The sequence below is a fragment of the Alternaria arbusti genome (genome assembly GCF_024043155.1).
Source record: "Alternaria arbusti strain BMP 1465 chromosome Unknown scaffold_16, whole genome shotgun sequence".
Lineage (NCBI taxonomy): Eukaryota > Fungi > Ascomycota > Dothideomycetes > Pleosporales > Pleosporaceae > Alternaria > Alternaria arbusti.
Window position 1 is genome coordinate 262456 of NW_026249956.1, and position 21348 is coordinate 283803.

The 21348-nt window shown below is 52.7% G+C and overlaps 8 protein-coding genes across 8 annotated transcripts; 3 read left to right on the plus strand and 5 right to left on the minus strand.

The window, feature by feature from the left end:
• Positions 1–291: 291 nt before the first annotated feature.
• J4E86_009215 (uncharacterized protein) lies at positions 292–1924 on the minus strand (the record flags this gene model as incomplete). The annotated part of the gene is made up of 2 exons (XM_051449721.1): positions 292–1016; positions 1069–1924. The coding sequence occupies 2 exons, from the start codon at positions 1922–1924 to the stop codon at positions 292–294; spliced, it is 1581 nt and encodes a 526-aa protein (XP_051299058.1).
• A 1531-nt stretch (positions 1925–3455) lies between these two features.
• Positions 3456–5722, plus strand: J4E86_009216 (uncharacterized protein; the record flags this gene model as incomplete). Its single annotated transcript, XM_051449722.1, has 5 exons — positions 3456–3968; positions 4022–4674; positions 4726–5088; positions 5140–5488; positions 5540–5722. 5 exons carry the CDS (start codon positions 3456–3458, stop codon positions 5720–5722), a joined length of 2061 nt encoding a protein of 686 aa, XP_051299059.1.
• Positions 5723–6460: 738 nt separating this feature from the next.
• J4E86_009217 (uncharacterized protein) lies at positions 6461–7337 on the minus strand (the record flags this gene model as incomplete). The annotated part of the gene is made up of 3 exons (XM_051449723.1): positions 6461–6674; positions 6725–7144; positions 7204–7337. 3 exons carry the CDS (start codon positions 7335–7337, stop codon positions 6461–6463), a joined length of 768 nt encoding a protein of 255 aa, XP_051299060.1.
• A 532-nt stretch (positions 7338–7869) lies between these two features.
• J4E86_009218 (uncharacterized protein) lies at positions 7870–11874 on the plus strand (the record flags this gene model as incomplete). The annotated part of the gene is made up of 5 exons (XM_051449724.1): positions 7870–7926; positions 7997–8444; positions 8506–9195; positions 9295–11672; positions 11722–11874. The coding sequence occupies 5 exons, from the start codon at positions 7870–7872 to the stop codon at positions 11872–11874; spliced, it is 3726 nt and encodes a 1241-aa protein (XP_051299061.1).
• Positions 11875–12008: 134 nt separating this feature from the next.
• J4E86_009219 (uncharacterized protein) lies at positions 12009–13136 on the minus strand (the record flags this gene model as incomplete). The annotated part of the gene is made up of 1 exon (XM_051449725.1): positions 12009–13136. One exon carries the CDS (start codon positions 13134–13136, stop codon positions 12009–12011), a length of 1128 nt encoding a protein of 375 aa, XP_051299062.1.
• A 1486-nt stretch (positions 13137–14622) lies between these two features.
• Positions 14623–16607, minus strand: J4E86_009220 (uncharacterized protein; the record flags this gene model as incomplete). The annotated part of the gene is made up of 7 exons (XM_051449726.1): positions 14623–14736; positions 14817–15081; positions 15134–15357; positions 15410–16271; positions 16319–16387; positions 16436–16503; positions 16554–16607. The coding sequence occupies 7 exons, from the start codon at positions 16605–16607 to the stop codon at positions 14623–14625; spliced, it is 1656 nt and encodes a 551-aa protein (XP_051299063.1).
• Positions 16608–17369: 762 nt separating this feature from the next.
• J4E86_009221 (uncharacterized protein) lies at positions 17370–19046 on the plus strand (the record flags this gene model as incomplete). Its single annotated transcript, XM_051449727.1, has 1 exon — positions 17370–19046. One exon carries the CDS (start codon positions 17370–17372, stop codon positions 19044–19046), a length of 1677 nt encoding a protein of 558 aa, XP_051299064.1.
• An 810-nt stretch (positions 19047–19856) lies between these two features.
• Positions 19857–21017, minus strand: J4E86_009222 (uncharacterized protein; the record flags this gene model as incomplete). Its single annotated transcript, XM_051449728.1, has 3 exons — positions 19857–20525; positions 20583–20903; positions 20982–21017. 3 exons carry the CDS (start codon positions 21015–21017, stop codon positions 19857–19859), a joined length of 1026 nt encoding a protein of 341 aa, XP_051299065.1.
• Positions 21018–21348: the final 331 nt, after the last annotated feature.

Consider the following 21348-nt stretch of genomic DNA (forward strand, 5'->3'; position numbering starts at 1 on the left):
CGCCGGGAGCGAAAACATTGGAGCTATACGTCCGCGAGCACATTGGGCTGACAGAGTGCAAGTGGGTCGGCGAGGCTATGAGCGCAGAGTGGAAGGGATTGAATGTCAATAGCGAGATCCCTGGCTCAAAGTAGGTGACAATATAAGGGCAAAAATAATATTGGGTTCTTTGGTATAGATATATTTCGACGCTCGTGAGGGATCAACAAAACGCCTGCAATGCACATTCTTCAAGTTCAATAGCTGCTCCTGGTAGATCAGTGATTGTTCGAAGAAAAAAGAGTACTGCGCTCATCCCAGGAAGTTCTGGACAGCACCTCCGACGTTCTGAAGATCTAGCAAGAACGTGTCATGGCCGAATAAGCTCTTCTCCTCTCCAAGCTCGATGTGCGTGACGTTCTTGTTGCCAGTGCGCTTGAGTGTCGTTGCAATTTCCTTTTGCTGCCAAGCAGGGAAAAGAATATCACTGGCGACACCTAGAACAAGAGTTGGAGTATTCGCGAGTGGCTTCAGACCTGCCACGAGGTCGGCCGGTGGTTCGTTTCCGTCAGTCTGAGCTACAGCATCGATGTCGGCGGGCTGCTCCTTCTCCTCATAGGGCTGATCAGGCAAAGTCAGACTGCAGACGGAGCTGCTGGTGTCGGATGTGATATCATGGCCGTCCAAGTATGCCTGCATTTTACCGCTGTTCGCCTTGCGCACCTCGTTGATGCGGTTACGGTGCTCTTGTCCCAGATCGAATAGATCCATAGCCTTCGAAACGTAGAGCAAGCTGTTTGGATCGTACTCCAGACACCATTTTTCTCCCGCATGATCGAGGTATGTTTCAATGAGGAAGTCGGGGCAGAGAGCAGGTGGCCGCGAAGGATCGGCACGCCGGCGGCCAAATCGCTGCTCCCATTCGGGACCACTCCGATACGTGACTGTAGCGATTTCTCGGGCAAGCTTCATACCGCCGTGTGGAGGAATGCCGTCATAGTAAAAACCGCGAGCCCAGTTGGGGTCCATCATGAGTACTAGTTGCACGTCAACGATTGCGCATGGCTGACCTAGAGTGTTTGTACTGACCTTGCCGCTGAGTGTGTCTCATGGCGATACTGTATGGGTGGCTGCGCGCACATCCGCTGATGCTAACGAGACGGCCCACTCGTTCCGGGAAAAGCGTTCCAGCTGCCAGACTCTGCATGCCACCCATGCTCGATCCTACACTCGCGTACAGCTTCTGTATGCCGAGGTTATCCAGTAGTCGGAACTGCGCGCGTACCATGTCCTCCATTGTAAGAATCGGAAATCGAGTCGCGTAACGCTCGCCGTTCGCAGGGTCGATCGAAGAAGGCCCAGTCGAGCCGTAGCAGCCTCCAATGACATTTGTGCAGATGACGAAATACTTATTGGTGTCTAGAGGCTTCCCAGGCCCAATGAACTTCTCCCACCACCCTGGCTTCGTATTCGTCTCTGTGCTGTGGGCATGACTAGATGCGGATAATCCAGTGTGCAGCAAGATGGCATTGCTCCTGTTGGAGTCCAGCTGCCCCCACGTTTCATATGCGATGTTGAACTCTGGCAGTATGCCGCCCCAGTCGAGCAGAATAGGCTGGGTCGAATGGAAGTTTAGCGTGTGTCCGGAGGTATACGAGGGCTCGGGCCCTGAGGACGCTCGTTTTCTTGAGAGAGACGCAGAGCGAGATTCGTGCGCGTCGAGGCATGGGAAGGATAGGGCGGGGTTTGAAGATTCGACTTCTTGGGCGGCAGCGGCGTGTTGGGCTTTCCGTGGTGTCTGCTGGTGCAGCTGTCTAGTAGCTTGGTTCGACTGCTGCCTCGCGAACAGCAGCGAAGTCTGAGATGGTCTCTTGGCGAAGCATCGAGTAGTGGTTGCGGTTCGTGATGCTCGCGCGCTGGCGAACAAACTACGGGGAACGCTCATGGCTGTAGCAGTTGCCCAGATGAAGCGCGTATCAAGGGCAGAGGTATGCGAGGGTGGAGACAGTACAGAGACACCATGATGACGCTATATTCACGATTACAAACGGGCTGGACCGTTGACGGACCCGTCGCGCGGAAACTGATGGGAATGCGACGATGTCGGATCCAATGACGTCGCGGGGAAATTGCGTGCTTCCCTCGCACGATGCCCGTCCTGCCAGCCTTCTTTAGGTAAGCACCCGCCTCTACGAAGACCTCGGGAACATCACGCCAAAAGACACCGTGCGCAACATGACCGAATCGAGAGATATCGAACGGGGAAGCACATGTCGGTCCCCAGCGGAGATGTTCGGCGGCATAGCTTCTTGCGCATCACGCCTCGAGACCGCTCCTTGAACGAACCAAACGATAACTCAGCAGAACGCAAGGTGCAACTTGAGCTCCTACACCCATTCGCATTTTGCTAGGACCTACCTACATTTGAGGCGTTCATCAATGTCTGCAGTGCTTTTGCCGCACAGAACTTGAGGAGCACAAGAAATGTGCTAGCATGCAGTCCAGGACCTAAGATTCGAGAGCACCTGTATGTAGGCTCGCAATCGAGATGTACCATCCAAGTATTGCTTGGATCGCCTACATCACCAGGAACGAGATAACCCGAGCAGTATGCATTGTGGTTTGGTTGATTCGAAGAGTACCAAGGTAGAATGTTCGGGCCTTGGAAACATCATGTCGAACTTAGGGCGATCGATCGAGCTCTTACGACAAGAACCGTGCACGTCTTCTAATGGGAAAAGGAGGTGCAGGGCGTGACCGCCATGACATGTTAGTTATTGAGTTGCAACAAGGGTCGCTTGTGATGGCGAGATACCGTAGCCGGCTCGTGACTCTAAGCGCCGTGCAAATGGGTGCTCAGGTGGTGTTGTACTGTGCCTAAGGCGTACACGGTGCATCTCTGCGTGACAGGTGATGGCGGCTGAAGATACATGGAAGGAAAACTGGACCGCTCCGTGCTACGCAGCACTCGAGGGTGCGGGTCTCAGCCATTGGTTTTGCGCTTGTTGGTGTCGAAGGAACCACGGCGGTTTGGCGTTCGCAAAGACAATACAATGGCATGAAACATGATGGCCTGCGCCAGACCCCTTGGGACGTTTGACGACGAGCGTCTAATTATGGACTGCACGCAAGACCGTGGACGCAGCACAGGAGATTTACCATGCAGACTAGGCTCAGTCGTCTCAAGTGCATATGCAGGGATGGTGATGTGAAGCTTGGAAATGGACGTCTGAGGTTGCCAGGGCTGAGAGATGTCTTGGCTGGCCGCCGGCGTCACTCAGTCGCGCCTGCCCACTCGAAACCTCCGCAGACCTCCTTCCCTTCGTTCCAGCGTGACTGCCGCCATATTTGCGCCCCGTTGGACGACATCGATACCCGTCCGCCGCCCCTGCCGTTCTGCCATTCGCTGCTACACAGAGAGCGCCGTGCCGTCTAGGGAACGCCATACCGCTTCCGAAGTCTGCAAGACCGCCGTCATGGACTCGTCAGACTACTTCACACCCGTCCGGGAAGACCGAGATGCCCCAGGGCCGCCGACTGAAGACTCTGACACCGACATGGCCGCCTCTGCCACCGCTACAGCCTCGTCCTCGCGCTCCACCATGTACACATCACCACACCCGCGCAAGCCCGGCCGCATGTCTCGATCGGGAGCACCACGGCCCATACTCACTCCCAACAGCCCCCTGAGCTCGACGATACCGCACAATCTCCTCCCCTCTGCGCCGGCCTCACCGCCTACGCCTGCGCCGAGTCCGACACCGACCCAGCGGGTGCCCGACTGGAGCACCGCCGCCGAACACGAAGATGGAGACATCAAGAGCATACGGGCGCAGTTTGGCGACATGAACAGAGCCGAGCGGATGCGCCTGCTGGGCGAGCTGCTCAATTTGTGCGACAGCCAGGAGCTCAGCTTTGTTGCCGAATTCGTCAGTCCTAGATTGAAGAAGGACCCCTTCATGGTTCTGCCTACCGAACTCTGCTTAAGAGTGCGTTTTGTATACATTCCCCGTATAGTCTCGATCGCTGACACATCGCACAGATCCTGGAATGTGTAGACGACCCCACTACCCTCGCTCGGGCATCGCAGGTATCCAAGAAGTGGCGCGAACTCGTCAATGACGACAGCGCCTGGCGGTTACTGTGCCAGAAGTACTCCTTCAGGGCTCTGTCGAGAGAAGAAAGAATTGAGGAAGACGACACAACCGACGAGATGGAGGACACCGACTCAAAGTCATGGTGGCAGAACGACGAGCGCGCACCGAGGGTAGAGGACGTCGCTACGAGAGAACACCTTGAGGTCGGCCCGTCCAACGGCGGTGCTGATGGTCTGCGGACGCAGAGCCTGGACCGAGCCGCGAAGAGGAAACCTTCACAACGAAAGCAACAAGCAACCACATACCGGTCGCATTTCAAGCAGCGGTACATGGTTGAGACGGCGTGGCGGAATGGAGGAGTGTGCGATGCGCGGCAGATTACTCCGGATCAGGGCGTAGTAACCAGTCTACACCTGACCAACAAGTACATTGTGGTTGCACTTGACAACGCGAAGATCCACGTCTTCGATACTGTCGGCGACCATCAGAAGACGCTCCAGGGACACGTCATGGGTGTATGGGCTATGGTGCCTTGGGGCGACCTTCTAGTCAGCGGTGGATGCGATCGCGATGTGCGCGTCTGGAATCTTGCAACTGGGTAAGTTGTTCTGCCGTCTTCCCCATGATAGCAACTAACAGAGGTTGTCAGCTTTCCCCAGTTCACCCTGCGCGGTCATACTTCGACTGTGCGATGCTTGAAGATGTCCGATGCGAACACGGCTATATCCGGCTCAAGGGATACCACACTGCGCATCTGGGATCTCAAGAAGGGCCTATGCAAGCATGTACTCATTGGTCACCAGGCTAGCGTCCGATGCCTCGAAATACACGGTGACATCGTTGTGTCCGGCAGCTACGACACCACAGCCAAGATTTGGAGCATATCCGAGGGCAAGTGCCTGCGCACACTCACTGGCCACTTTAGTCAGATATATGCGATCGCCTTTGACGGGAAGAAGATTGCAACAGGCAGTCTGGACACCAGTGTCCGGATATGGGATCCCAATGATGGGTAAGTCCGCTCGCGTGCCACAACATTATCGAAACTAACTCTCTCGTGTAGCAAATGCCTCGCTGTACTACAGGGCCACACCTCGCTTGTCGGGCAGCTTCAGATGCGTGACGACATTCTTGTAACTGGTGGATCAGACGGCTCGGTCCGCGTGTGGAGCCTCGCAACGTACCAGGCTATTCATCGACTAGCTGCCCACGACAACAGCGTTACGAGTCTACAATTCGACAACACCAGGATTGTCAGCGGTGGCAGCGATGGTCGCGTCAAGGTCTGGGATCTAAAGACCGGTGTCCCCGTCCGAGAGCTAAGCAGCCCTGCCGAGGCCGTTTGGAGGGTGGTGTTTGAGGAAGAGAAGGCCGTCATAATGGCCAGCCGGGGCGGTCGGACAATCATGGAGGTAAGCTTGAAGCACGCAATTACTATTACCACAACATACTAATCCGTCTAGGTATGGGACTTCTCGCCCCCTGCCGAAGAGGACTTCGATTCCCGATCCTCTACACCAGCGAGCATGCCCGATCATCTCGCCGAATACAACCGGCCGCGGTCCGCCATACTTCCTGCAACTTCACCGCTCGTGCAGGATACGGGCGCTGGCGACGTTACCATGGGCGACGCAAGCGATTCATAATACAACAATAGACTTGCAGAGCACTAGCAGTGCAGTAAAGGCCGTTAGGCGCTGTCATTCCATCGCCGCCGGAGCTCGCATCCAGGGCCTCGACAATAGCTGGAGGCTTCCACACGGGGAGGTCCGGTAGAAACCGATATGGACAGCACTAGTCGAGTTACAAGGCCTACATCCGAGCATCCACCACCAGCGTGGAGCGGTATCTCCGGACTCACGATGAGCCCATCCGCGTTTACAAACGTGATAACGAACCGACCGATTTGTTATTCGATTATAGCTCCATGGCCGGTCACGCACACCTGAGACCATATGGTTGGCATCCGTAATGGGGAATTGAAATGTGCGAAAGATCGATGAACAGCTTGCATATGGGGCGTCTTCTTGCATCCACAGCCCATATCTGGTATATAACAGGAAGAGCTTGGATTTGTTTGGACTTTTGTTTCTTCGAAAATGTATGCATGATATAGGAGCGTGGGCTTTTGAATGACTTGGGGCCGGATAAAGGCAGGGGAGTTCAATGTGAATAGAATGTCAATACTCTTCAAATAATCCAATGTGTTCGGAAGGTTGTGTATGTATTAAGCTTCACTGAATGGATCGAAAGGTAACATCTCGATACCTTGTTAGCCAGACAAATACTGTATTCAGCCTCCCGTAATGATGCTTGAACTTGAAATTATAATATCTCCCGTTGATTTTGCAATGAAAGACCGACTATTTACAAACGCGCGATACTCAAGACTGCCCAAAGTGCTTACTGTTAAATTGATCAACAATTTCTCTTGCAGCTTTGACAATCTCCACAGCCCCAGGCGAATCCGAGTGGCAGCACATCGAGACCTCGTGGTCCCCTATAGGAAGTTGCAGCTCCTCGCCGGTAACAGCCGTGACAGTTGCAGTTTCTACCTGACTCTGAATGTGCTTTCTCGCCTCTTCTGGAAGCCAAGGTCTGCACACAGTCAGCATTGCACTCAATGGAAGCATACGCATGCAACATACCTCTTCTTACGGTCGATTACCAAGGTCTTGTCCTTGTTGTACTTGACATCTCCGTAAAGCTCTGCTACGAACGGCAATCCAAGCTCTTTCGCAACCTCTTCGTGCAGAGTTCCCGCAAGACCAAATACTGTTGTTCCTTTGGGCACACCAGCATAAACTGCACGGCACACTTCCCTGTCCCGATACATCATCCCGTACAATACGCCATGGGGCTTGACATGATGTAAGGGCACATCTTCTGCATCTAAAAAAGCTTTCAACGCGCCGACTTGGTAGCGAACAGCGGCTGTCAGTTCTTCCGGCGACATTTTGATCTCGCGTCGGCCGAAGCCTTGAATGTCCGGGAGGCCAGGATGTGCACCGATTTTGATGTTGTGCTTTTTGCAGGCCAATACTGTCTGGTGCATAATCAATGGGTCCCTGATTACTTGTTGTCAGTAGAGTGGAATTGAAGATATTGATACAAGGGTTTCACGTACCCAGCGTGGAAACCACAGGCTATGTTTGCATGGTCAATAAGTGGAATTAACTCATCATCTGGCCCGCATTTGAAGTTTCCGTATCCTTCACCCAGATCCACGTTGATCTTTACAGGATGCTTGATAGCTGGCATTGTAGACCCTTGTACGAAGAAATTCGTTAGCTGGTGAGAGTGAAGCACTACGGTTGGAGTACGAAGTGTCTTGCGTTGGTTCTCGAGTAGGTCATCAGATGCGCGTGTAGTGGTAGCGGAGAGAGTTGGAGTAGTTGGAGTAATCCGCTCGGACCGGAGGTCATGCTTTCATACCATTCCAAAGTCATACTCGGCGTTATCCCGCAATGGTCGAACTTTCCCCACAGCTGTCAAACGCGCTGCACGCGTAGCGTCATCCTCCAATCCATGGATGCTTGTTATCGACCCCGCCTCTCGAACGTCGGCGGTGACGTCTGCATCACCGGAGACACCCCGGGAGAAAGCCTACGCGTTTGGTAAAGCACCAATGACAACGCCTTCGCTCTAACGGGTGGAGGTAAGATATCGGCGCGAAAGGGGAATGGCGGAAAGGTGGGGTCATGCAACCTGCCTCCAACTATGGAACTCATAGAAGGAGCCGGCTCGTGAATGATTTGGATGAGGTGATTGCGTTCGCGAACCATTTGCTCCAATGTCTGAAATGCAAAAACTACGAGTTCTGTTGATTGCGAATAGAGGCGAGATCGCGGTATGTGGCGCTGGAGCCGCGGAATTGCCCCGTTATCGATAACAACCTCCGACTGACATTGCGGGTACAGGTGCGCATCACCAGAACGGCCAAAAGACTCGGCATCAAGACCATCGCCATCTATTCAGAAGCCGATGCCGCGTCGCAGCATGTCCGAGATGCCGACGAAGCAGTTTTGCTACCAGGAAGCAACGCGACTGCATATACTGATGAGGCAGCCGTACTGCGCATAGCTAAGGAAAGGGGCGCGCAAGCAATCATACCTGGATATGGGTTCCTGTCAGAGAACGCCCATTTCGCGCGTCTGGTCGGTGATGCAGGTCTCATCTGGGTCGGGCCATCATCGGACGCCATCGATGCCTTTGGTGTTAAGCACACCGCCCGAGATCTGGCGGAAAAGGCTCATGTTCCCATCGTACCCGGGACGAAAGGCCTAGTCGAGAACGAAGAGGTGGCAGCGAAGGAAGCCGAGCGCATTGGGTTTCCTGTCATGTTGAAAGCGACCGGGGGCGGCGGCGGTACGTCATATTCCATAAACCGCATGTGAGATACATACCAACGTCTAACATCGACATTTAGGAATGGGACTCATCACATGCAACAATGCCGGAGAGGTTCGCGACGGCTTTCGGATGGTGCAATCTAGAGGAGAAACGCTGTTCAAGAACCCCGGAGTTTTCATCGAGGCCTTCTATCCCGCGTCTCATCACATCGAAGTCCAGGTATTCGGCAATGGCCAGGGTCAAGCCATCCACTTCGGCGAACGCGAATGTTCCATCCAAAGACGACATCAGAAGGTCATTGAAGAATGTCCAAGCCCGTTTGTAGAAAGGCATCTCGAGCTGCGAAAGAAGCTTGGTGAGGCTGCGGTACGCCTCGCCGAGTCGATCAAATATGGTTCTGCTGGTACCATCGAATATCTCGTCGATGATAAGTCTGGCGACTTTTTCTTTCTGGAGATGAACACGCGACTTCAGGTTGAGCACGGCATTACGGAGCTTTGCTACAACGTCGACCTGGTAGAACTCATGCTGAAACAAGCAGATGCACAACTAGCAGGCAAAAACGGGCTCGACGGCAAGACGTTGAAAGATATGCAACCATCAGGGCCGAGAGGATCGGCTATCGAAGCTCGTGTTTACGCTGAGAATCCGCTAAGAGACTACGCACCGTCGCCCGGTCTACTGCAGAAGGTAGCCTGGCAAGATGTTCCTGGCAGTCGAGTCGACACGTGGGTCTTCACTGGAGTCCGCATTACTCCAAATTACGGTACGACGCTCTTTCTCTCTCCCTATACAGGACACGCGAATCCTGTATCGAAATTAGAACCCTGATAGAGAATGTCAATTCCTTACTAACAATGACCAGATCCTTTGATAGCGAAAGCCATGGTTCATTCTCCATCCAGAGACGAGGCAATCGCGTCTATGAGTGAGCTTCTCACCCAATCTACCATTTGCGGCCCCCCTACAAATCTCGAATTCCTTGCCAAAATACTGGACGATTCGCGCTTCAGAAACGGCACCACCATGACCAGCTTCCTCACAGACTTCAAGTACTCGCCTCAAGCTATCGACGTGATTTCGGCTGGAGCATACACTTTAATTCAAGACCTTCCCGGGCGGCCAACAGTTGGCAAAGGTGTACCTCATTCTGGACCCATGGACCCGATCGCATTCCAGATCGCGAACATGCTCGTGGGAAACCCGCGATCGAAGGAAGCGCTGGAACTCACGCTGAGTGGACCAGAACTGAGATTTGTTGGCCCTGCTATTGTCGCGCTGTGTGGAGCTCCTATGGAAGCATCCCTGGACGAAGAGACCTTCCCTATGTGGACAAGCGTAAAGATCGAAGCTGGTCAAAAGCTCAAGATTGGCAAGACGACGGGTGGAGGTTGTCGCTCATATCTCGCAGTCTTCGGGGGATTCCCGTCTGTTGCGGAATACTTTGGCTCAAAGTCGACATCGCCGCTCGTAGCGATCGGAGGCTACCAGGGCCGGGCGCTGGCACCAAGCGATCTGTTACAGACAGTGGCGGAGCTTCCAGACACTTTTACTAGCGTTTCGCTCCCAGGAAACCTGCGACCCATCTACAAGTCAAGCTGGGAAATAACAGCAATGGTTGGGCCCCATGACGAAGGCTACTTCGATCCGAAGTTCATCGAGGAGATATACAAGACTGAGTGGAAGGTATCTCACAATGCATCGCGGAGCGGAATTCGTCTGGTGGGACCGGTTCCGAAATGGACCCGTAAAGATGGCGGCGAAGGAGGCGCGCATCCAAGCAATCTCATCGAGTACGGCTATCCACTGGGCACCTTGAACTGGACTGGAGATGATCCGTGTATCTTCCCTGTGGACTGCCCGAACTTCGGAGGATTTACCAGCTCGACTACAGTTGTTAAAGCCGACTGGTGGAAGCTGGGTCAGCTCAAAGCGGGAAATACTGTGAAGTATGTCCGGGCTGGTCTCGATGATGCGCTGAAGAAGAGAAAGAGAAACGACAGCTTCTTGAACTCAGTTGAGCAAGCCATCAGCGGCGAACGCGACTTCGAAGGCATTGAAAGGATGCAAGGTGCACACTGCAACTTCCATGAGGGAGATATCGGAAAGGCTGTCATTTGGGAGAAAGATAAGAACAATAGCACTCCACAAGTCAGGTATCGTCAAGGAGGTGATGACCATATCCTGATCGAATACGGGAATGAGAATTTCGATCTCAATCACCGCTGCCGCGTCACTGCTTTGGAGAACGCATTGCACTCAGACTCCACCCCCGAGCTCATCAAGTCCAACCTGTATAACACCGTGGGGTGCTGCACATCGCTTCTCCTCCACTACAACGGTTCCAAGCTCCCTCGATCAGAGCTCATTGCGCACCTTCAGTCCATCGAATCAAATCTCGGCGACTTGAGAAGCACCAAAGTCCCTACCCGCGTTTTCAAGCTTCCAATCTCATTCGAATCGAAACTCCAAGACGAAGCAACTCAACGCTACATGACTAACCAGCGGCCTCACGCACCGTACCTACCCGATAATCTCGCATTCGTCGCAAAGAACAACGCTTTCACGCCACAGCAGCTGAAGGACATATACCTCACGGGCCAATTCATGGCAGTAGTCGTCGGCTTCTTCTGCGGTAACACAGTATCGCTGCCCGTAGATCCGCGCCAACGCCTCTCCGCTCCAAAGATGAATCCAAGTCGTGTCTTCACACCCGAAGGCACAGTTGGATGGGCCGGCTCCTGCATGTCGATATATCCCGTTGACTCACCTGGTGGGTACCAGATGACCGGCCGAACAGTACCATGCTGGGACTACTATTCCTACAAACCCGGTTTTGACACAAAGCCCTGGATTTTCCGTGACTTCGACATCTTGACCTTCTACCAGGTCAGTGAGAAGGAGCTCGATGATCTACTAGGCAAATTCCGTGCTGGAAAGTACCAGTGGGAGTACGAGGACGTGGAGTTCGATATGGCGCAGCACAACGAGCTTCTAGAGAAGACGAGCGATGAAGTCAGGAAGATCAGGGAGAAGCAAGCGGTCGCCCAGGAAGAGATGACGAAAGCCGAGAACGAGAGTCTGGAGCGCTGGAGGAAGGAGAAGGCTGAGAGTCAGGTTGACGAAGGGACCGTGGAGAAGCTGTTGGATGATCCGGATATTGTTGGGGTTGAGGCGCCGGTCGACGCGAATGTGTGGAAGGTGGAAGTTAACGAGGGCGATGAGATCGGAGACGAGAGTGTGGTAAGTATATTCACGCGGCTGTTCATCTGGCATTGCTAATATGATATAGATCGTCATTCTTGAAGCCATGAAGCTGGAGATTGCGGTCAAGACGCCAGAGACGCTGGCGAAATCGGGCAAGTTAAAGGTTGAGAAGGTTTTGGTGAAACCAGGAGATACTGTGACAGCTGGAGGACATCTGGCACTGCTACGCAAGAGCTAAGTGGGGACTGCGATTCGTTCATGGTATTTCATGCGTACGTAAGCTATCTCATGCATCAAAATGACATGCGTGTAAACAATACGTAACCATCTTTCCACATCGCCCAGTATCAAGTTCATGTCGTCTCGAATGGACTAGAACTCCAGTTCCTTCAAGTTGAGACCAGTGCCGCAGCTTGTCTCTTTAGTCGGTTTCATATCTGCCCGGCCCCAGTCGTAGATGCCGCCACGCTCGACGAATGACTTCTTGTCCCAGACGATTTGCTGCATAGCCTTCTCAACACCAACATCCAGGATAGACGCGCTCGTCGTCATCATGCCCTCGCCCTTGTCCATGAAGCGCATGTACTCATCAAGCAACAGGTAGCTGCTGGCCATTGAATTATTGTCTTCGGGTACGTAGCACGGGAGGTGTTTGTGGCGGTCGCAGAAGGTGCGCCATTGTTCGTCAGTGACCAGAAACGTCCTTGCATCGCGCTTCCGTGTCTCGTCGTCGTTCTCGCCTGCAACGATGAGGCATTGGAAGACCTTCCACCGGAATGGCGCTAGCTTCTCGATATTGGCAACCATATCTTCTTCCCAGTTGTGTATATTGACGACGGTGTTCAGCTTGAACTTCACGTTAAAGGCCCGGCACCACTCGGCAATTTGGAACATTCGAGCGACGTTCTTCCCGTCGTCACCACGGCCAATCTTGACGTTCGTCTGCGCGTCGAATGAGTCGCAGGAGATGGCCAGAATGTCGAGCCACTGAGAGTTCTCTCGCATCCATTTCTCCGTGATCTTGCTACCGTTGCTGACGATGCTGATGCTTTCGACGCTCAAGTCTTCTTTGCAGTAGCGAATCAGGTTTGAGAGAAGCTTGGGGTGTAGGAATGGTTCACCGCCCGCGATATTGAGTTTGCGCATACCCGCATCTCTGAGCAGTCTCAGACCTTCTCGCGCTTTCTCATCGCTTAGGATGTAGGAGCTGGTCTCGGTGTGCAAGCAGAATTTGCATTTGTAGTTGCACTCCCGAGAAGGGAAGTAATTGACTGATACCGGCGCATCTGGTGGCTTCGATGGATCCAAGGGCTCGTGGACAACCGAAGTTTCAACGGCTGGCTCTTTGGTAGAGGGCTCTTCAGTGAGTGATACGGGTGTGAGAATTTCGGTGGGCTTGATAGCGGTGGACTTGAAGACAACGTACGCGCAAGTCGCGAGGACAATCCCGACAAAGTACCGAAGAGCGGGTACTTCAGCGACAAGTGAGAGGAGCACCATCGTAAACGGTATTTCCGGAGACGACGTGGATGATAAGCGATAGTCGCTGCAAGAGAACCAAAGTCTTCAGAAACAAGAGGAAGTTGGTGCGGGATGCGTCAACTTCTATCTATACAGGCAGTGATGGTTCGGCCTGATAGAGGAAATTCCGAGCCTAGGAAATGTGGGTCTTGAACAGCAAGAAATCGCTTTCGATCACAACTTCCTTGATATACTGAGTGGGGGCGCTTGCTACAAACGGCAATCAGAGCTAACAATCAGTGGAACGCCCCGGAAGCACATACCAGGCACCTTCCACAATCATACTGTGCCCCACCGAGGCACTTCCTACCTCGCATGGGAAGTACAGTTCTTCTAGTCGCATTACCAGCAGCTATCGGTACCATGGCAGCCTCAGATCAGACCAAGGAATCCCCTCGCGGCTTTGCTATCGCGTTCGTACTAGGTATACTGCTCAGCTTCGCTTTTTAAACTTCAAAGTAACCCATGACTAGGTGCACCTGGTGCGGGGAAGGGGACACTGTGTACGCGTCTAGCTCGAGACCACAACCTGGTACACTACTCCGTCGGCGACAGTCTGCGGAGCTGGATGCGTGAAAACGCCAACGCCCCACTCGCAGTGACTATCCAGGACAAACTCGACAATCAAGGGTTTTTAACTTCTGAAGAGTTGAACCCTTTCATTGCGCGCGCGATCAGAGATGCCTTGTCTCAGCAGCCACCCAAGGCCGGCATCTTGGTGGACGGATTCCCACGAAGCACAGAGCAACTAGAATCATGGAACGTGTGGCCATTTCCCGAAGATCTGCCAATCGCAAGCGGGACCAACACCAATGCAAAACCAGACATTGTATTATCGTTACGCGTCAGCAAACAAAATGCGAAAGCCAGATATTCGGCTCGAGCCCGAGATAGCAACGATAGCGATGAGAAATTTGAGCGGCGTTTCTCTGAATATGAGGAAGAGACTTTGCCTGTGGAAGAAGTTTATCGTGAGCGCGGCATTTTGATCGATGTGAGTATGTAATACATTACGAAAGATCGAACACTAAATTGCATCTAGATCGACGTGAACGGTTCGAAGGAAGAGAACATTATAGAGATGACCAATAGCCTTAATGGAAGTAGTCTCTGGCGGAGAGTTATGGTCGAGAGATGTATGGACACGCATTTTATCCTTACGTAACCATGTACTTCGTAACTCGTTGGCAAAGTAATAGGTCGCATGTAGTTGGACGCCACTAACTTCTGCCAGTCCATGGCATGCCACGGCAACCGACCTTATCCCATGGATCTTGCGAATATTTCCCTTCTCTGTGCATTGTTTCATGATGCGTGTGACAGAGACGTGCCCGTTGTCCTGGTGGACCAAAGCTTCCTTAGTCCCTTCATGGCCCAACATATTCTGCCCCAGCGACGTATGATATGAGCATCGCCGAAAGTTATAATGATTTTATAAGACGAGAGCATCCAGATATCTCTCACATCAGGACTGAGGAGTGAGAGGCAATTCTCGGGACCTGGAATGAACGATTTCGATGTCTCCTTGACCCCGGGCTTGAGTCTGTCGTATATTCTCCGCGGCGGAACTAGAGGACATCTGAGGGGTCTATTAGGATGATGGAAATGAAAGATGGGATTTGCTCGCAGTCGCAACTAGCCAGGAGGTCATATTCTTACGTCGCCTTGTTGAAGTTTGTCGGACCAGTCTGGTCTATACTTCGTTTTCATGTGTTGCATGAGATCGACTAGGGAGGCTGAGAGGGCAGCGGAGCTTGGCCACCTCCAGGAAGAGAGCTCGAGAACGAGGAGCGCGTTGGAGTACAACTGGATAAGGTTCCCGCCAAAGATTGCCGGCATGTTCTGTATGAGCACTGTGCCTGCTCGGTATACCCAATGTGGCGTGACGAAGACATGGATGCCGCCGAAACTCACTACAGCCTCTCTGTTTGTGATGGTTAGTATGACACCCTTCAAGGCATGCGGATATTACGTACAGCACATGCCATGCACTCCCCCAACAAGGATTCAGCAACAAGTGTGTTATGTGTAAGGTAATGCGTATGACAGGGAGCAGCTCGTCTCTCTCGTCAAATAGCGGTAACAGCTTCTTGACGTTCTCCTTGGCGATGTGGTCGCCTTTGCGGAAGCGATTTTGCATGCGATACAATGAGCAGAGGTATTCCGCGGGCTTCTCTTTGTCAAAACACATTTCTTCATCCTGCGATAGATGAGCCATGATCTTCAGAAGGCTGCGCAGCTGATAGACTCACCGGCTCCGGAAACAATGCAGGTCTATCCAGTGTAGATGCAATCTGGTTCTCAAGGCAGAATATGGTCATGTGCATGGCTCGCAGTAGTTGGACATCGTCGGGATCCAGCTCTTGTAACGCTCTTTTTGACTCAAGGTCGAATGCAAGACGGCCTGCGAGAGCTATTTGCTGGCCAATGTTGCCAGCTATTGGGTCAAATGAGCTATTGATAGCGAGTAGTAGAACCGATCGGATGGTGTCGATGTTTGGCTCCATCGTTGCTAACTCGAGGTGTTCCATAGCATCTGCAAAGTACTGAGTGGCGAGGGCCCGGTATCTAATGGAATTGGCCTGGTGGTATGTGAGCCTACCCCTAGGGTTCCAGCAAGTATCAGGAGGTTGCTTTTTACGAGTGTTGGGAAGTATGTAGCATGCTATGGAATATATCATATACAACGAGAACTTCTCGGTGTCCGTTAGGTCATCAGGTACGTCAGGTCCGAGATAACGGAGCGATGAATCCAGGATTGGATATATAGGTTGCACAGTTTCGAGATAGAGTTGCACCAGCTCATACTGCTTCTCGGGCGAATCTTTGTTGCTGTAGTGCCAGTCGTCAAGCTCTTCGTCAGTCTGCACGGCACGATTTTCGTGCGCAGTGTGTAGTCTGGGGGATTTGAGAAGGCAGGATTCAGCGCCAAGGTATCGATAGCTGTTTCCCGCTTCGGCGAAGTGATGTTCGTATCGAGGAACTTCAGAAGCGATGAATTCTGTTTTGACGTGTGTAGCAAAGGCGCCATTGTCCGTGAGCCCGCCGGATGTCGCTGGCGACCCATGGCCACTGGACAAATTGCGCACACGATCTACTAGCTCGCTGATGTAGCTGGGCATGTCTTAGTACGAGTTCGAGGACAAGCCTCGTCTGCTCACCTTCGCGGTAGCAGCTGATTGCGCCCGTGGTCGTAGAACATGCATTCCACGCCGGCTTTGGTGCATTGCCTGACAACGTTAGCAGGACGCGCAGGGTGGGACAGAGAAGCCATGTACCTGCACTTGGGCAATAAGGTATCGCATCCGCGGCGACACTCTCGGCATCGCTTGCATGCGGGGAGACTCTGGGGAAGTGTAAGTGCACGATGGCGAATTGCGGAGACGGCGGCGTTACCTGAATCAGCGCATCTAGATCGAGCGTGGGGGGCTTCGAGGTCGCGGCGGCCATCGGAGTGGGCAGTTTGCAAGGAGGCGACAGGTACGGGTCAAGGTCTAGCAGAGCTGTCGTCTGTACTACGATCCATCGCGCGCCGTCGTCATGTCAGCGACAATGGTCGGAGACGCGATGGGAGGCCTGGGCGGAGTGGATGGCGAGCGAGGACGATCTTATCTGGCTAGGGCGTCCCAACACAGAAGCGATCACCCCGGCCGCCTGCATCCCGCGTGCCCACAGTCCGCCCACATGCCAGCATCCCGTCCTTCGTTCGAGAACACCAGCCATCGGAAATCATCACCGCCAGCAAGTCCTTCATCTCCGCCATGACAACGGCGCCATCGTGGTACAGACGCCAGACGCTCGAGGTTGGCCATGCAGAACCGCACCAAAGTCCGTCGTCGCGTGCTGGCCTGTGCTCGCTGTCGGAAGCGTAAACTCTCGGTAGACGCTTTCCTCTGCCCCCGTCATACATGTACTGACTCCATCAAGTGTGATGGCAAGGTTCCCGCCTGCACGCGTTGCGTAGATGCTAGCGTCCAGTGTGTGGGATTCGATTCTTCAACCCAGCAAGAAGCTCCGCGCTCTATTGCCGACTTTCTGGAAGCCCACATCGCTCGGCTCGAGGGCCAAAGCAGCACGCCCTCGACGCTGCCATCTCTAGGACAGTCAAGTGCTACTCTGTCATCTCCAGCAGATTCTCACGCATCTGACTCGAGGCCGGGGAATTGGCGTCCAGAGAAATGTGCCTTCGCCGACAACCTCGTCAACCAGGTCATGCAAGACATCACGCCTTCTTTCCTTGGTGTGTGCAAAGCTCGGCCCTTCCTACAGTGCGTCATCAGAGGCACGAGGCTGCCTTCGAAAAAGGGACCTGTTCTTTCCAACGATCTGAACGAGAACCACCCCAGATCCATCTTGAACCCTCAGCAGACCAAGGGGCTGTTCTATGACCTCATGCCTGACGAGGTTGGCGCTAACAAACTACTCCAAAACTACTTAGATCGCGTCATCACACAATATCCCATCTACCATCGGAACGACGTGACAACTGCTTTCAACTCCATCTATCACAAGAAAGCAGCAACGCCAAATGAAGACTCATTCCGAAATCGATACATAGTCTGCATCATCATGGCCATCTCGCTAACAACAAGCGCACGGAATAATGTGCAGAAGGCGAACGATCTTGCCTATCAGCTTGTTCGGCACGCCATGCAATGGATTCCAGAGGTTGCAACCAACGATATTGCTGGACTACAAGCTATACTGCTGCTAACCCAATACATCTTCCTGAATCCTAAGATGGCCGATCTATGGCTCATGACAGGTCTCATCAGTCAAGCAGTCATTGACCTAGGACTGCACCAAGAGCTGCCTCATGATGCCAAAGTCTCCGCTTACCAACGCGACATGCGACGACGTATATTTTGGTGTGCATGGGAAATGGAAGTTGGCGTCTGCTGCATATTTCTACGCCCTACAAGTCTTCCGGTTGGGCGCATAGATGTTCATTTTCCCATGGAGATTGACGACACCGCCATTACGCAGTCTAGCATATCACCGACTGGACGACTATCGAAATTCACGCAGCGTATCATCTGTCGCTTTCGCCTTATCGAAGCTGACGTCATATCCGTCTTGTGGCATGAAGACCCTATATCTCAAGAGTGCTCCTCGTTGGAGGAATGGGTACAACACACTATCAATGCCATGTCAGATTGGCAACGCGAGATATATGCAGCTTCAGAGGCCAACAAAGATCGTAGCTTGAATGCACGATGGACTGAGATGCGCCTGTACTCCGACATCGCAACCCCTTACGTCTTGTCCTTGTTGCATCGCACCTCTCGACGACTGCCGAACCCAAGTAAAGAGCAAATGATGATCGCTCTACTCAATGCCGTCAAGGTTGCTGACGGCTACTTTCAGCAATCTGAGGCAGAAGCGGGAAAGATCAAATACGTCTTCCATCCATGCCATCATGTCTTCAATTGTGCGCTCATTTTCTTGCAAGGTTTGCAGCGCTGTCCGAAAGAAGTTGCGGACCAATACTCATGGCAACAAGTTGAAGAATGGATGCACGTCTTTTCGAAATGCTTCTTGTCCATCTCGGAGCGATGGGCAGCAGCGAAAAGGTGTTTCGAAGAGTACGAACGACTACTCCTTCCGGTCAAGAAGGAATACCTCGAATTCCTGAATCAGAGAGCGAGTTATTGTCCGCCAACACTGCACCAAACGGTCTCTGATGCGAGCAATCTCTACGACTACCAAGTGCCGCCCTCTATACTTACAGAAATCGATGAGGCTTACCAGTTCTGGACGGTTTTCAACCCTACCTCAGCGATCGATGCACCAGACCCACTGGGTGCATACTCTTACAATCTCGCGCCTTCTGATTGGAATGCGGAGTTTTCTTTGAATGATAATATGGACATGACACCGGAGTTGTAGTAATCTTTGGCGTTTCTCGATCACCTTTCTTCTCTCACCGGCATTTACGTCTTTCAGCTTGATGACAGCACAGCACTGTACTGATTTACTTAGCTAGCATGTGGAATTGTTGCGCATTTTCGGTTCGGACTAATGAAATACCCTTGGGTTGCGGGCTTACATCTCTTCAGTGGTACTTTGTTGCTCTAGACTTCCGCTGAGTATCAAGCTTGATAACACTTTGACTGGATTTCAACATGTGCGAATATGCGTACACCCAAAGGTCACTGGACACGTTTTGAGCGCACAGTCGATAATAATGAGGTTACATTCGCCAAAGCCTGCCGTGGCTTATTTCCGCGTACACATATGCGGGGCACGCGGCACGGGAGTCGCCCGGTCACGTCCAGCGTCTACCAATGTGTCGGGTGGATTCGACGGCGCCGAGAGTGCTGCACTGCCAACACAGAGCGCATTGAGCCCCCACGCTGCGGTGGGGAAGGACGGGCCATTTACCCGCAGAGTATCTGCATATTCGTTCACGAACGAGAACTGCCCTATACACGTACCGGCTACATAGTCACAAGACGTCTTTACTTGAGAGGCAAATTGGAAACGTAGTCAACTACATCAGTGTCGCGTGTGACGACTTTCGATAAGCATATAGATCTCCTGACACGTAGTGCAGTGGCACAGGCAGTTCATGCGAGCGTACGCACATCTAACGTGTCCTGGTTATGGGCTTCTATCCACTTGACTGCCCTCATTCCTGTGGAAGTGTAAGAATTTGGTATCGTGTTCAAACAAAGACGAATATGCAGTACATCTGCCCTATAGCTCTAGACTCAGAGTTTCCTCTGGCTGTGTTGGTATCCCCATCTTCAGCACTGCTTTCTTGCTTTTCAAGTCCATAACAATGTTGAACAGGGTACCACTTCCAGTCTCCTCGGTCTCAAACCTACATATCGCACCCGGCGCATTCTTCTGGTCGGCAAACAATTGAGTCACGTCTTCCCAGCTTGGGTCGTCACCCAGCGCTCCCACGTTCGTGGCCATTGTTTGAACCCTAGTGATGGAGTCTTTGAGCCATACAGTATCGATTTCGCCAGGGTGATCCAGCAGCAGATGATTCGTGTGGATGACCCTTGAGCTAGAGTCTGGTAACACGTGCGCAAAAGTGCTCTTTGTGAATTCTAAGCCCAGGGACGTGTTTGCATCAGCTATGAGAATATGGGCTGAGGATGCCATGCCGAAACTCTCTAGCTTGCGTACTGCTTCGTCGACTGACGTGCTCTCCAGTGCCATTCTCAAGCCAAAGTGAGCGGGCATTCGGGTAGAATCCACGCCGTGAACTTTTATGGCGTTAAACAACGTGCCTACGCCGCTGCTGTTGAAGCCGATCTTTCCAATTATGCCTGCCTCGGTTACTTGGATTATAGTGGGCTTGTTCGCTTGTGTAATCTTGGTAACAATCAGGTTCTCTTGCTGCTCGGTCATCCACTGGGCACCGTCAGCATGCGATCATCGCTTTCGTGTTCTTCTAGAGGTGCTGCATACATCCCAGTTCTGCGCCAACCATGCCCGGTTCTGAGTGTGCCACGCGAGGGCAGTGCAGCCATCGCTGAACAGGCCAAAGTTGATCTCAGTTCGGACGTTTATCGCTACGATGTCTAGCAACTCGCGTCCGGAGCCGTCGGCAATGCCTTGCATCTCTTCGTGGAAGTTTGGCCATTGCGCCTTTGCTCGCTGTTCAAACGTCGACGCGTGTTGGAGGACCTGTGGCCATCTCTTCTTGCAGTTCTTGAGGAAGAGACACGCGTAGAACTCAATGCAACGCGCAATTTGTAGTTTCGCGGCTTTACCGTGTTGGTAGCCAATCTGTGCGAGATCAGCATGATCCTGGTCGCTGTCGCGTTTCGTCGCGGCGGCAGCAATGACGTCACGCGTCAGACTTACCTCGTACGGGGTGCCCTTGCACTCGACAAACAGCATCGTGTACGACAACCCGACAAATATCAGACGAGAAGATGTAGGAAACAGTCTAGATTCCTATTCGAAGGAATGAATTGCTAAAGTCTATCTGTTTGCGGAAGCGCTTTCGGCAAACCCACGCACATGCCCCGCCTTCGACGTGCGCTCAATTCCGTCTCGAGCTACGCCACGCGCTCCTTCGTCTCTCATTCGTTGTAAAGGTGCAGCATGAGTAATTCTCTGCGAACTGCGCTGCATGAGCACGAATGCAGTTCATGGACCACTGCAAGCTAACCCACCGGCGTTGAAACCCTGTTACTACCTGCTTGATTAGTGCTTCGGAGTATATCAG